General features: G+C 39.4%; 1 protein-coding gene across 6 annotated transcripts in view; it reads right to left on the bottom strand.

Moving 5' to 3' along the window:
* Positions 1-16,211, bottom strand: part of HELZ (helicase with zinc finger) — a 149,410-nt gene that overhangs the window by 9,598 nt on the left and 123,601 nt on the right. For 5 of the 6 annotated variants that reach the window (XM_065908752.1, XM_065908754.1, XM_065908751.1 and 2 more), the window contains one exon: positions 2,934-3,186. In XM_065908752.1, the coding sequence (XP_065764824.1) occupies positions 2,934-3,186 (253 nt within the window). The remainder of the gene's footprint in view (positions 1-2,933; positions 3,187-16,211) is intronic. The other variant, XM_065908757.1, reaches the window with a different exon arrangement.

The following is a 16,211-nucleotide window of genomic DNA, read 5'->3' as shown; positions in this document are numbered from 1 at the left end:
TGGATTGGAAAGTTTAGTTTTAATATTTCATTGACTCAGTATGCTAATTTCATATTACTATTTTAAAACTTAAAAAAATTCACAAATTGTTCAAAATTATTTTAAGCCATTTAACAGCTTTCTGGAACATTTATCACCTTTCCTGTCTAAACGTCATTTTGTGAATGAAAACAATTGCTTTTAAGAGCATTAGTTTAACAAACATTTCAATATAAAAGGGTCTTGCACTGCCTAATACACAAAATAAGTATTTTATTGGTTGTTCAAAACTATTTTTATTTACCAAGTCATCTTACTTAACCATGCTCTCATTTTCATGACAATTAGTTTAGAATGTTTTTAATTAAATAATAAAAACAAAATCATATTTTAGAGGCAGTTTAACCTAATGCCTACATGCTTATCTAACCATGAAAGTAAAGATCTCTGTCAATTTGATTTACCACATATACTCCAGATAAGACAAACTATTCTTTAAAACTGAATTTTACTAATCTGGCAGCCAATGCTTTTTTTCAAAATACATTTTTCTACCTAATCTTTAATTTTCATCTGTTTATGAAAAGAAGATGCTTGATAAAGCATGCTTTGTCACCAGGACAAGAGAACAGAACTGGAACACCCAGGGTCGGGGGATGAACCCCACCCTCACTGTGGGCGCCGTCAGGCACCAGGCCCCACACTGAGACTGGTCACCCCCTCGATCACACAGACTCTGTTTTCATGCTCTCCTTACTCAGCAGTCAAGCGTTCACTAAGAGCCGGAAGTGTGATCAGTGTCAAATGGGAATCCAAAGTTCAAAAAGGTCAGAAACATGACCTTTGCTCTCAGGTTTGCAAATGTAGAGAAATACAGCCATGTCATGACCGCCTTTAAATTCCAAACCAATATAATACAAACAGTTTCCTTCAACTCAAGAAGTAAGTCTCAAACTTTAGAAAGAACTTTCCCAAGTGGTGATAATTTTCCTTCTGATTTACTACTGGCAATCGCTACATTCCTCCACAAGTAAAATAAGACAAAATAAAATAAATACATAGACACACATATACACACATATACAAACTGTGAGACTAGCAGGTGTGCTTCAGGATACTGGTGACTTCTGAATTCGTTTCTAAACATTTAGCTAAGTGGTGTGTGCGTGTGCTCTGTCGTGTCTGACTGTGTGGCCCCGTGGACTGTAAGCAGGCTCCTCTGTCCGTGGGACCCTCCATGGGAGAATACTGGCATGGGTATCCACGTCCTTCTCCAGGGGATCTTCCTGACCCGGGTTTTGAAACTCCATCTCTTGTGTCTCCTGCACTGGGAGGCAAATTCTCTACCACTAGTGCCCCCTGGGAATCCCGGAGTTAAGTGTTTACTATTTGTCTTCTAGCAATGAGGAAAACTGGCTTCCCCAGTGGCTCAGTTGTCAATGCAGGAGACCCAGGTTTGATCCCTGGGTCAGGAAGATCCCCTGGAGAAGGACACGGCAACTCACTCCAGTATTCCTGCTGAGGAAATCTCTTAGACATAGGAGCCTGGCGGGCTATAAGTCCCTGGGATCACAAAGAGTAAGACACGACTTACCGACTAAACAACACATGACTTAGTGACTAAATAACACAATGAAAAAATAATAATTTTATATCTGTGGAAAAGACACCATAAATGACATATGCGTTGGGCACTTATTCAGGAAATTTCTACCTTATCAACTTTTTATTGATTTTGGCCAAAAGCTATCTTAAAGTTTAGGTTGGAAAAAAAATGAGAAATGATGTTGTCTTTAAAATAAATTATAATAAACAAAACAACTAAAAAGGAATAAATTTTCACCACGTATTTGTAATTTATATGTTTCTCAGGAAATCCAAATATGATGAGTGTGTTTCTGCTAGACCTCTAAAATGACAAAGCAATCCCAGGTGAAATACAGCAGCTTACACACAGAAGGTACTAATGAGTGTTTAAAGATTAAACACTCTTGCTGGGAATGAAACTAATACCTATTTAATGCTTTCTGATCTACTATGTCTCTTGTTCTAAAAATACGCTTGTATGCATATTCTCCAAAATGGGTCAGTTACAGAAACAATGGATTCACATTCTAACGAGGAATAAAATAAACAAAATACAAAGGTTGATGCTACCAAGGCAGAAATTCACCAACGATTATAGACTTGTTCACAAAGATCAACATCTACAGCCTACAAAGAGAAGGCTATAGATCGGAGAATCAAATAGTACCACTGTTTACATTTAACGTTTCTTTACAATCAACATAACAAAAAAAAGGAGACAAAGGACAGACAATGGTTGTTAGGCTGGAGGGGAGACGTCAGACTTCTCACCACACAAGTGCAAAGCCGTGTCCGTTCCAGCGCCTTCCTATGTCTTTTCTCTTTTTCTTCTTCGGACTTGGATTTCTTACTTCATCAGAATACAAGAAATAAACTCTGGATTTCTAAATCTCAAAATATTAGACCCTACTGGTTTTTCTTATGGCCAAACTCTACTGTGTAGGTGTCTGTCACAACTTGATTGACAATAAAACTATTGAAAACTGAAATTGATCTAACCAATTCCCACCCTTAACTGAAAAAAAAAAAAAAAGAGACAAAAATCCCGAAAGCAAGCTCTTCCCAAGAAAAGGTGATTCTATTTAGAAATATATTTTAATTTCCCTTACTTCTTTTACCCATTCACAGGTTACAATCATCAAAATAATCAGTTCCTAAATACTGACAGATTACTTACCTTCCAGATCATATATATGGAAGCTATATAGTCCTAAATTAATATGAATCCTGAGGCACAGCTGTGAGCAGTGACCATTAACTACTGTTCAAAGACAGCCATGCAAACGGAAGAAACAGGAGCAGGAAACCCCATAAGCCGCGGGCGCTGGCCAGTGAGCGCGGAGCTGTGACCACCAGCCCAGTCTTACCTGCCGGCTCTCTGGGCTGGGCTGGCCTGCTGGATCCGTTGCACGGAATGTTCTGATAGGGGGCAGATGAGGTGGCGTTTACCCAGGACTCCGGGGAGGAAAAGGTGAAAGAAGACTGGTTATTATGGTCCTGAAGCTCTTTACACTGAGCAAGACTGTCTTGAGGAGTGCTTACTTCTTCAGAACAAGGCTGCACTGAGCTAGATGAGATTCTTCTTTGGTACAAGGGCCGACCAGGTCCTCTGGGTTCATACTACACGAAGAAAAAGGACATTTCATAAATCTGTGACATTTACATCCTACTCTCTTATGTATACAGCAATCTCACTGATTAAGTAGAAATTCTCAACACCACTCTCTTCTGTGACTGTGAAACACCCCAAAGCAGCCTGAGTGGTGGGCAGGGTGTCTGGAGACCTGGATTCAAACGCAGCTCTGGCCCTGGGCAGGCAGTCCTAGCACACGACGCATCTCATTTCTGACTCTGCTTTCTTGTTTGTAAGATATGGGACTGAACCACCTGTCTTCAGTTCCGAAGTTCCATCAACGTTTTAGGTAACATTAAATTAAGCATGAAGAAACATATCTGCTCAAAATTAAAAGGGGATATTACAGTCACAATCAATTGAACTGCAATGTCTTGAACACACTCATCCATTTGAGGCTCGTCTGTGGGCCTGTCACAACCTCCTGGTTTATCACTCCTTAGACGTGATGGCAAGACAGGGTTCCCCACACCCAACAGAAGTGCACCTGACTGGCCCCACTGCAGTCTTCCTTTAAATTGTCTTCAACTAAAACGGAACACTCATTATTCTTCATCCAATCCTTTGTATGTCTGAAACTCAATTATTTTTCTCCTAACTTGCACCAAAATTTCTTTAGCCCTCTGTCAGGACGTATTTGCCAGAAATTCCTTAAGTGCCCTCCAAGTTTCCTGGCCTGACTTTTATGACCATGGCTCAATCTCAGTCCTAACAGCAAGGCAGGATGTAGCAGACTGAGTTGTCCAGCCTCGGTCTATGGCCAGACTCTCTGGGTAGACTTCAGGCTGCTTTTACTGGGAACATCACCCTGGGCAACTGACTTCACTTCTTGGGAACTTCAACCGTACATGTATCTTCATAACCCACAGTACGCAGCTCTTAGAACTGTGAGAATCGAATGAGTTCAGCACACAGCCGTTAGAACACAGGAAGGGTCTGCTGCTAACCTAACATAAAAGATAGACTTCCATGCTAGATCTTAAATGACAGGATGGGACTGGCTTTTTATTTCCCCCTCTCCCTCTCCCAGTAATAACAGACTTGCTATTCAGTTTCCAATTATTACTGTTAGGGGAAGCACACTGGTTGAAACTGCCCACCTGGCCAGGCACCATAGCAACCACTTGCGTGAGCCGTCTGATGACAGGAGGGCCTGGTATAGAACACGGAACTAATGAGCCACCATCAACTGGAAGAGTTCGGGAAGCCAAAAGGAGACTCCGCAGGTCCGACCACCGCCCAGCATCCTCCTCACAGGCGTCCACCTTGGCTGAACAAGGCGTGCACCACCAGGAAGGACCGAGTCAGGATGACTGGCTAAAGACAACCCAGAAGCTAACCCCATCACCGTAAAAGGCGAGACTGGGAGCCATTGGCAGAGCTGCTCTCCTGGGTCCCCTCACCCTCCTGCCCTCCACCCGGCGCCCTTCCCAATAAAATCTCTCGCTTTGTCAGCACACGTGTCCCCTCAGACAATTCATTTCCGAGAATTAGACAAGAGCCCAGTTTCGGCCCTGGAAGGGAATCCCCCTTCCTGCAACAATTATGACTGGGAGAGAGCTTCCTTTTACCTTTGTTGTTACAAATAACTGGAAATCAGGAACTGGAGGTTAGATTACAGAGAAGAGAGAGAGATAAATGGGCACAGAAATAGCAGGATTTGGGGGGGATAAAATATAAGATAGCACAAGCAGATGTTGTCAGGTCAATTAAATGGGGAAAGCTGTAGGGTAAGCATGTGAGAGTGATCACCTCAGATGGAACCACAAGGATATCAGCTGGGGAAGCGAATGGGCCTGGCCTGGCTGCCCTGAAGCAGAAAGGACGGGAGGGCAGGGAGGCGAGACTCTCACTGTGCGACGAGGGACGTCCGGGTCACGTCTGCATTTCCAGAGTTTTAGCCACTGGATGAGCACAGTGACAACACTTCTGTCTCATCAATTCCTTTCTCATATATTTTTACTGTTCTTTTGTCTTTATGTATAGTATCTAAATTCACTTTAGTTTTACTCTGCTTTAAAGGTATTTTTCTCCCAATGGTTAAGATCATTCTGAATTCCCTATTTTCTAGAATATTAACCATTCTAACTACTGTCAATTGTGAATTTAATCAGTACATTCAAAATTTCTTTGTTGAAGTTATTACTTTATGGTATTGGGTAGAACAGCCCACCTTCTAAACTGGTCTCCTCTCTTTGGCCAGGCAGTGCATGAATGAATGGTCACAGCAGCTTGTCCAGTATGGCTTTCTTACCGAGCTTTGTTAACAAGAAGATTAGCTCTCAGAATCAAAACGAAGTGCTTCTTTTCATTACCATGCCCTGAGTGTTCAGCACAATCAAAAACTGTAGGGGATCACATTCTAAAGGCTTTATGTGTGAACGGTGGTGGTTGTTCTACTCAAGTACAAAACTAATGTCTGTTAGTTTTGTACTTAGAAGAAAGAGGTAGAATAAATGATCTTCAAGCCTCGGCTAATTCCAGTGTTCTAAGCTTTACTTTAAAGTCTTCAATAAATCAAAGTCCTAATCAATGACAATATATTTAAACTTTTTATTAATAAAATATCCAAACATAATCCACCAACTTTAACAATCATCAACAATTTGATGTATCTGCTAAAATGTGCTATGCCATCAAAAGCCTATTTAAGTTACTTAAATTTGAAAAAAAAAAACCAACTATTGAGAGCATGCTAATTGATTACAATTGTTGGGTAGTTAGAATAGGAACAAGGAGTCCAAAAGGCAGTGACTAAAAGACAAAGGGAAAAGTCCGTGAGAAGGGAACAAAGGAAAAATATACAGACCTGAATGAGAACCTCAAGTGAAAAAAACATGCCCCCTTCCAGGCTAGCCCTAATTTGCCCAGGGCAGGCTCTGGGGAAGAGACAAAACCTATAAAAAGAAAAAGCAAGCCAACCTCTCCGTTGGGGTTGCTGGCCCTCATGCCTCGAGGGTGCACCGTCCTTTGCTTGCCAAATAAAACTCTGAGGTGGAACCGCACTGGTCCCCCGGCCCCCCCGCTGCAAGACAGAACTGAGGAAATTACACTCTCCCAACACAAGGAAATCCATTACATGCAATGAGTTCAAAATTTCAGATTTTTCCCCCCAAAGGGAAATTCCTATGAAGTACATTGAAAAAGAAGGGCACACTAAAAAAATTTGAGAAAAAGATCCCTTACCTATAAAAAATTTATGTAGTTTTGACAGAGAATGTTCTTTTATTTCCACCTACACTTAGGACCCTTAGGTTTTTTTTTTTTTTAATTTTTAAAATTTTTCAGTGGGTCCTTAGGTTGTTTAAATATATATATATATAAGCTCTACTTTCCATTGTTTATTTCATTTCTTCTTTTATTTCCTGACCATTTTTTGCTTCCTGTTGTTTTTGCCCAGCTCTCATTTTTTCCCCAAAGAGACTACTCTTTCTACATACATCTCCTGCCAATCCGAATATTCTGTTACTTATAGATGGCAAGTCTACCAATGACTGGCATGCAGATTTAATTTTAGAGTCTTCAGGTCTGAAATAATTTCACTGTTACTCCTTAAAGTCTTATTTTTCTCTGTCAGAGATCCTTACACCTGGGTTCAGTATCAGCTTCACACATATTGTGTGTTTACAAACATTTTTCGTGTTTAAACTGTGAATTCGTTATGTTGTTAAACATATGATCATTATTTTCTAAGTCTACTGCTAATATTTCCTTCTAAAAATCGAAGTATAATGCTAAAGTTCCAAAAGCTGTTTAAGAAGAAAAAGCTGGATGACTAATTTCATGTATGAATTTCTATTTTTAAAGACTGCTGTCAGTTTAAGTAAAAATTCATAGTCTGCTTACCACTGTCTTAAAAGGTCCATCTCTAACATACAAGGTTAGCTGGCCATTTCACATGTATATGCATAAATAAAAACTGGGGGAGAGGTTAGCAGCTTAATGAACCAGGGCTCTACTTACAATTATACTGTCAGAGCTGATCATTAAGGAAGAGCTAAACGCTCTGGTGGAAATTCCAAGTCTCATTAACTATGGTGCCAGAAACCTTAATTAACATAGAACATCTCATTTAAATGACTGGCTTTGATAATTTAAGCATGAATAGAGGTCTAACATTAATTTGTCCATCACGGTCTCTGTTATTCACATCAGATGCTGAGAGAGCATGCAGTGACGCGCTCTCTGAGAAGGCAGCATCACCTGGTTGTGCAACATCAATCACGAGCTGTCGTCATCCACCTTTAAAGTCAGGACAGCAGAATACGTCAGCCAGCCAAGAATACAACCTTCCAGCTCCGTCTGTACAGTAACACCGTGTTCCACGGAAGGAGGCCCGGCTGGACAGCTGGGGTGGGGGGATGGGAGGGTGAGCAGACACCAGTACTGAAATCGAGTACTGAAGGACAAGTACTTCCTGAAAACAGTACTGCAAACTAAGCTCAACACTAGAGCTGATTCAAAGAAAAAATGAAAATAAACAGATAGGTCAAAAAGTGTCTTTGTTCAAAAGCCTACATATAAGACAGAATTATTTCAAAGCAAATAACGTCATACAGACTTACACATCATCTCTAAGATGGTATAAGTAAATGTTGATTTATAGGAAGATGATCAAAATTGGCGACTTACAAGAATTCTGTTTTCTTTAGCAGGCCACTACAATACCACCACTGCAGCGTGAACATGTGCAGCTGCATAGGCATTTGGAGACTTTTACAATGACATTTTAAAAAGAATTTTCCACTTATTACTAATTAAGCCCTTTTAATCAAACTATCTCATGGTAAAGTACATCTTAAATGACAAGAACTTGGCTCTGCACCAGTATCAGCAGTGCTGGCTCTATGTTAAACAAGTTTTTTTACATGATAAAACTATCTCCACTTAAGAAGAATGAGGATTTGTCTCTCAAGATAAAATGACTAGAAAGTATGGGGTGGGGGGGAAGGTCCTACTCATAACAAACAGCAAGAAAAAACCAATCTAAGGATAAATTCAACCAGAAATGAAAATATTACAGAATTTTACAGAGGAACACTCAGAAAACAAAGAAAAAAGGAAGGGAAGGAAGGAAGAAGGAAAAAAGAATTAAAATATTGAAGACTGTACCAGTTCCTAAATCAGAGGTTTAAAATATTTTTAAAGACAAAATTTCCTCCAATGTAAGCTACCCACTCAATGTAACTAAAAACCTCAGAAAGGTTTTTGCTTCTGTCTCAGGGGGAGGCGTTCATACAGGTATTCTAAGTTTCTAGTACGAAAACCAGAGAATAACCTCCTCTGTCCCGCACCCTTGAATACTGACTGAAAGAAAAAAAAGAAGTAATAAGGGAGACACTTCACACCATCCAATCAGAAGACCAGAAAGCCTCAAAAATTAAAACAGTGTAATTCTGGTACAGAAACACATAGACAGATAAGGCAAAAAGCTGAAGTCCAGAAACACTGCAGTATATACTGAAGAATTACATCTCAGAGATTAGCCTCTAAAGTTATCATGCAAAGTGAAAACCTCACTCGGATCAAAATCACCCCTGAAAAAATCCTGAGTCACACCAAAATACTAGAAACTGAATCCTTGGAAGCTTAGAAGTCAGAGTTAACTTCTATTGTTTCTCTTTGTATTTCAGTACTGTTATAAAGAATTTAGTATTTGACAAGAAAGCTACTATTCTATTCAGTGAAAATGCAATAATTTAATAAAGAACATGAAAACAACTGGCTAAATATTTGGAGAAAACGGAATCATAACCTAAAGCTTACACTGAAATTTGAAATCAAACTGGAGCCAATCAGGAATGGTCTGTAACCTGGGCCAGGTAAGGAAGGCCTGCTGCCCGCTGTTCTCCTTACTCCATCACAGTGGCAAAGAATTAGACGCGGGAGAGGGTGCACACACCCCTGCCAGACCCAGAGCCCCAGCCTCATCCAGGCAGCTGAGGACCCAGTAAAGCAGCTAAGGGAAACCCATGGAGTAAAGCTTTAAGCACCTAAAAATACCAAATGTTCTCTCAGTTTCAAGTTGCAAAGAGTGTTACAGAACAGGATAAAGGTCACCTTTAGGGATCTTGACCTGGTGGGGAGAAAGGTCTGACGGGGTGACATAACTGAGCACAGTGGCCAGGGGAAAAGCTGCTCCTCATCTCCAACAAGCAGTCCCCCTCCACTCATCCGCGGTGTGCTCTCACCTGTGAGCGCTAGGAAGTGCTACCTGTCACTGCAGGGGAAGGAAACTGGCCGCCCCAGAACGGTCTCTCTGGCCTGATTCCTTTAGGCTGACTGTCTGTAAGGCCTGAAAGACTCAGGAAGAGCCTCCCTCTCCCTTAACCGTCTAAGAGAATGCAGCTAGAGGACCTGAGACTAAGGGTCCAGCCAGGGAAGAAGCCAGCAAAGTCTGTCTGTCAAGATTCCTCCCTAGTTCCCCTGCCTCGGCACTGTGGGCAAACACCACACCACACCTGTGCTTTTCCTTCTCCATGTCAGCTGCCTCCCTCCACTCTGAACACCCAGCCACTACCCCACATCCTCTAGTCTTCAGTTGAAGACGGTACTTAAGGCAAGGGCTTCAACCATTTTGGTGAGTTACTCAGTTTTCTTGGATCTCACCCATGTACAGACAGTTATTAAACCTGGTTTGATGTTTCTCCTGTTCATCTGTTTCATCATGTCAATTTAATTCTTAGGCCAGCCGGAAGAACCTAGAAGGGCAGAGGAAATTTCCTCCTTCCTGGCATTACAGTAGCTATCTTGGTATAACGAAATTAGGAATAATTGCTCTAGCTTTCACACATTCCATGCTGAATAGGTACATCTTTTGTCAAAACAAAATCAAAATTATTATCAAAAAGAAAAAACCAAATGAAACACAGTATGAAAAACCATCTGCTCAAGTTAACTGTTCACATCTAGATATTTTCATCCTGCTTAAGTTTAATCTATCAAGGCTTCTAGCAATAAAGGAATTCACAGTAGGTAAGGAAATAAAACATTTTTCTGTTGTTAATGTTAAATAAATTATTTTAAAAGGTTAGAAATAAACAACAAACACAAACCATTCATTCTGTGAGATGATTCATGCAAAATCACCTTTATAACACAACGCACACAAGTTATCCTAGTGTACTGAAAACATCGAAACCTGCAAATGTGGTAAAAATAATATTTTTCTTTGTCAAGGTATTTTCTTCAGTGTTGCAAGTTAGTCATCATTCGTGAATCTCATGCATCAAAATAAAGATGACCAAATGTTTTTGCAAAAGTAATTTCACTTTGAGAACCCAATGACAATTGAAAGCACTTATTCATACCCTCACAGCTAAACAGTAATAACAAATGTTAAGAGCTTGAAGGTATAAAGAACTTAAATTCCAAAACTAAGAAATATTTAAATAGATCAATGATTATAAGTACACTAGTCAGTATTCAGCATTATTTACCAAAGTATGAAACTTCATAAAACCTTATAAAAACTTTGGCATGTTACTTCTCCCACACATTATGAATTCATTTGATTAGTTAAAGTATCACAAGTGTTATCAGTAAAAATGGTGGAATAAGGAACACCATAAAAGCAATGAAAAAAACTGACAAAACCTGTCACAATCAACTTTCTTGGAATTCAGAAAATTAAAGCTTGAAGCAACCAGGGGAGTATTTACTCAAGAAAAAACAGGAAAACTTAGTAAGAACAGCAAGATTTGTGGTACTGTAACTTACCCTAGTCCCATTCTCCTGGTAGCCTTAAAGATAAGACCCTCTGTTTGCCAGAGCACAGTATCAGAGTAGAAGGGCCTCACTGTCACAGAGCTGTAATTATTTATTTCGGCCTTTCTGGTACAAAATAACACTTACTTTATTTTATCTACCCCAGAACTCAGCCAGTGCCGAAGGGGCTGTACTGAAAATACTGACGAGGCAAATGCTTTAGCTGCTGCTGCCTGAAGCAATGGGCTGCAGCTGGACTGAAAGCTGGACTCCAAAGCTAAAAAGCTTTGGAGGAAAGGCCGAGGTGCAAGATACTTCAGGGACCTTGACAAGCTCTGACCTATTCCTTCCTGGGAATGCAGAAGACCACAAACACGCCGTGCCCGCGCTAGGACAGGCCTGAAGAGTCCTCCCCTCCGGCTGAACCAGAGCCTGGAGAGGCAGGAAGTGAAAGCTAAAGCAGACACGTGAGCTGCCCGGCTCAGAGAGGAAAGTGCACATGCGTGTGCACACACACACACACACACCCCTCTGCAAAACTGGACAATGTCTTTGGTCCTGAGCCTTTAAGGAGATCTCTTGGCAATGACTATAGTCAATTACTCAGCCCTTCGAAGGAAAACATCAAGAGGCCACACAAAACAATTACAGCCTTTAAAAAATTACTTCAAAATTTAAAATAAAAAAATTAGTTCAGAAATGTTGCTACACAAACAAATGACAACAAAATAAAAAAACAAAAAGATGAAAAAAAGACATTCCATGCAAACAATAGCCAAAAGTGAGCTGGAGTGGCCATACAAATGTTATAAAAAAGCACACTCGGAGACAAAAACTGTTATGAGAGACAAAGGACATCATACAATGATGAAAGGCCAATCTACCAAGATGATATAACAACTATAAATATATGAAAGCTAAGGACAGAACTCCAAAATAACATGATGAAGCATAAACTGACAGAATTAAAAGGAGAAATAGACAATTCAACAATAACAGCTGGAGACTCCAACATTCTCCTTTCGATAATAGATATAAGACCTGAACAACAGACCCAAGGGAAAGAGAAATTGTGAACAATATAAACCAAAAAGACCTAACAAGTTTACAGAACCCTCCATCCAACAAGAGCAAGTACACATTCTTCTCCAGTGCACCAGTGTTTCAGGCGCATCAAACAAGTCTCAACAATTTTTTAAATAATAGAATTATACAAAGTATGTTCTCCAACCACATGGGACTAAATCAGAAGAAATCAATAGCAGCAGGAAATATGGGAAACAGACCCCAGCAATATCTGTTTTCTCTAATTTTGCCAAATATATACCTTAGACATTAAACTAGAAGTTCTGGCCAGGGCAGTTAAGCAAGCAAAAGAAATAAAAAAAACATCTACGTTAGACAGAAAGAACAAAATTATATTTGTAGATGACATTATCTTCTATATAAAAAATCCAAATTATCCACAAAAAAATCTATTAGAGCTAACAAAGAGTTCTGCAAGTCTGAAGATGCACAATCAATACACAGTCAACCGTATTTCTAAACTAGTAGTGAACAATCAAAAAAATGAAACTAAGAAAACATTTACAATAGCACAAAAAATATACTTGGAATAAATTTAACAGAAGAAGTATAAGAAATAATTGGAAAATTACAAAACACTACTGAAAGAAATTTTCAAAGACATCTCATGTTCAGGTACCAGAAGACTTTATATTGTTAAGATGTCAATACTTCCCAAGTTAATCTACAAATTTAAAGCAATCCCTTTTAAAATCCCAGCTTGCTCTTTTTTGTGCAGAAACTGACAAACTAACCCTAAGTTCCATATGGTAATTCAAAGAACCCAGAATAGCCAAAACCATCTTGAAACAGAAGAACAAAGTACAAAGACTCATACTTCCAAACAGGAAACTCAGGACAAAGCTACAGTATACAAGCCAGTGTGGTCAGCATAAGGACATACAGATCAAGGAACAGAACTTAAGAGTCAAGATGTAAACCCAAAGGTCTATGGTCAATTGATTTTTGACAAGGTTGCTAAGACCATAAACTGGAGAAAGAACAGTCTTTCCAACAAATGGTGCAAATAAAACTCAACGACCACATGCAAAATAATGAATTAAGACACCTACCTCACAAAATGCACAAAAATTATTTCAGAATGGATCAGAGAATTAAACCTAAGAACTAAAACTATAAAACTAGGGAAGGTAGATGTAATTCTCTGTGACCTTGGCCTATGCAACAGTTTCTTAGACATGACACCAGAAGCATGATGAACAAAGAAAAAACAGACAAATTGGACCTTATCTAAATTAAAGCCTTTGCTGCATCAAAGGATACTCTCAAGAGGGTGAAAAGACAGTCCACAAAATGGGAGAAAATATTGCAAATTATATGTGATAAGAACCTATATCCAAGATATACACAAAAACTCTTATGGCTCCACAACACAAAGACAATGGTTTTTCAAAGCAAAGGATCTGAATAGACATTTCTCCAAAGAAGATGTACGAATGGCCAATACGCATATTAGAAGATGGTCAGCATCATTAGCTGTTAGGGAAATGCAAATCAAAATGAAATACTATTTCACACCCACTAGGATGGCTATAATTTTTTTTAAAAAAGGACAAATTAGAATATAAATGATGCAAGGCACTGTGGAAAACAGTTTGGCTGCCTCTCAAAAACAGTTACCATATGACCCAAGAATTTCAGGTACAAGAGAACTGAAAATACACTTTCACACAAAATTTGTTCACGAATGCACATAGACACATTATTCATAATAGCAAAACAAAAAAAGGAAACAACCCAAATGTACATCAAATGATGAACATATAAACAAATGGCAGTATATCCATACAACAGAATATCACTCAGCCATGAAAAATTATGAGGTATTGACACATGCTACAAAGTGGATGAGCTTCAAAAGCATGACGCTAAATGAAAGCAGACATGAAAGACCACATGAACGGTTCCATTTACACCGAAGTCTCTGCAGGGGCAGAAACAGATGACTGGCTGTCGGGGACTAGAGGCAGGCAGGGCCGGGAGTACCCGCTCAGTGGTTACGGTGTTTCTCTGAGGGCGGCAAAAGTGTTCTAATTAGACAGTGGTGGCTGCTGCATGATATTGTGCATATAGGAAAATCCATTAAAGTTTACTCTAAAATGGACACTTTCAAATGGATAAAATAGTGAATTGCAACAAATTACCTCCAAAACAGACAAATAAGATATATAGAAATGTCCCTATGAAACTTAACTTTTTAATCAGCATCTATAGCAGAGTATTTGCAAAATATGAATTATTTCTAAAGCCTTTAGAAATCACTAAGGAACCACCAAAATGAAGTCAAAAAAATATTTTTCACATCTCAAAATTCTAAATGTTTACCCTCTTTTAAGACATTTGGGATTGATAATGATCACACAAACTCTACACATTCTTATTTCTAATAGCTGAGCTTAAAAGGAATAGCTAGACAACATTTTTATAGTCCAAACAGTATCATTTTTGAAGTTTTATAATCTAGAATTACTATGATCTTTATATCAGTGAAGGTCCATAAAGATGCTCTTTGGCAACACCAATATATTTTAAGAAAAATTCCATTTACCTTAAAATGCTTAGTTTAGCATTGCCAATTCTATGTTAAGCACTGCACATTCTGACCTCTGGGAATCAGAGGTTAACTGCCCCAGGCTAAGAAAGCAGGGATGGGTGAGAGGAGAAAGCAGGGATGGGTGAGAGGAGAAACCACTGCTGGCTGAGAAAGCCAGCACTGGTCACAGACTCTAATAAACAAACTTGTAATCAACAAAAATAAAGTAAGTAAACGATGAGACACTAAAATCCATTTCCCCAGATTAGACAGGACAAAGCTTCTTAAATGAACAGCCTCCTCAAGTCAGTCAGATGTTAAATGCTCTAAAACAGTTACAACAAAAGGCTCTGACAGGCTCATGTTCTAACAGTGACCCTTCTACAAGGTCTCAAACAGCACAGTAACAGGGGAAAAATGAAAACAAATTCCAAGAACATGCAGGTAAATCAATGAAATTAGAACACTCCCTCATCTCACATACAAAAATATACTCGATAGTTTAGAGACCTAAATATAAGACATGACAACAAAAAGCTTCTATAAGAGAACGCAGCCAACATTTACGGGCGTAACGCACGGCAGTCTTTTCTCACGTCAGTCTCTCACAGCAAAAGAAATAGAAGCAAAAATAAACAAAGGGGACCTAACCAAACTTAAAAGCTTTTGCATAGCAAAGGAAACCATCAACAAAATGAAAAGACAACCTAAGGAACGGAAAAAAGTATTTGTAAATGACCTCACCATCAAAGGATTAATTTCCAAAGTACACAAACAACTCATACAACTCAATGTCAAGAAAGCAAACAACCCAATCAAAAAATGGGCAGGAGACCTAAAAGACATTTCTCCAAAGACATACAGATGGCCAAAAAGCACACGAAAAGATGCTCAACATCGCTAATTATTAGAGAAATACAAATTAAAACCACAATAAGGTACCACCTCACACTGGTCAGACTGGCTATCATTAAAACGTCTACAAATAATGAAAGTTAAAGAGGGTGTGGAGAAAAGGGCACCCTCCTGCACTGTCTGTGGGAAGCAAGTGGCGCCGCCGCCGCCGTGGGAAACGGCGTGGAGGCTCCGTAACAGCTAAAACCAGAGCCACCACGCGACTCTGCAGTTTCACTCCCGGGCACACATCTGGAAAAGACAAAAATTCTAACTTGAAAAGATACATGTGCCCCACTGTTCACAGCAGCACTGTTTAGAATAGCCAAGACATGGAAAACAAACTCAGTGTCCATCGACAGATGAATGGATAAAGAAAATGTGTGTGTATATATATGCATGGGCTTTCCTGACGGCGCAGATAGTAAAGAATCTGCCCACAATGCAGAAGACCCAGGTTCAATTCCTGGGTTGGGAAGATTCCCTGGAGAAGGAAATGGCAAAACACTCCAGTGGGCTACAGTCTGTGGGGTCATAAAGAGTCGGACATGACTGAGCAACTAACACACACACACACACACACAGAGTGGAATATATTTATATGTATGTGTGTGTGTGTGTGTGTGTGTGTGTATAAAACAGAATACTATTCAGCTACAAAAAAAATGAATTTTGCCATTTGCAGCAACATGGATGGGCCTGGACATTATCACACCAAGTGAAGTCAAAGTATTATATGATACCATTTATATGCAGAATCTGTAAAATAACACAAATGAATCTATATACAAA

Source organism: Muntiacus reevesi, chromosome 18 (genome assembly GCF_963930625.1).
Source record: "Muntiacus reevesi chromosome 18, mMunRee1.1, whole genome shotgun sequence".
Classification (NCBI taxonomy): Eukaryota; Metazoa; Chordata; class Mammalia; order Artiodactyla; family Cervidae; genus Muntiacus; species Muntiacus reevesi.
This window is presented reverse-complemented; position numbering and strand designations above follow the sequence as displayed.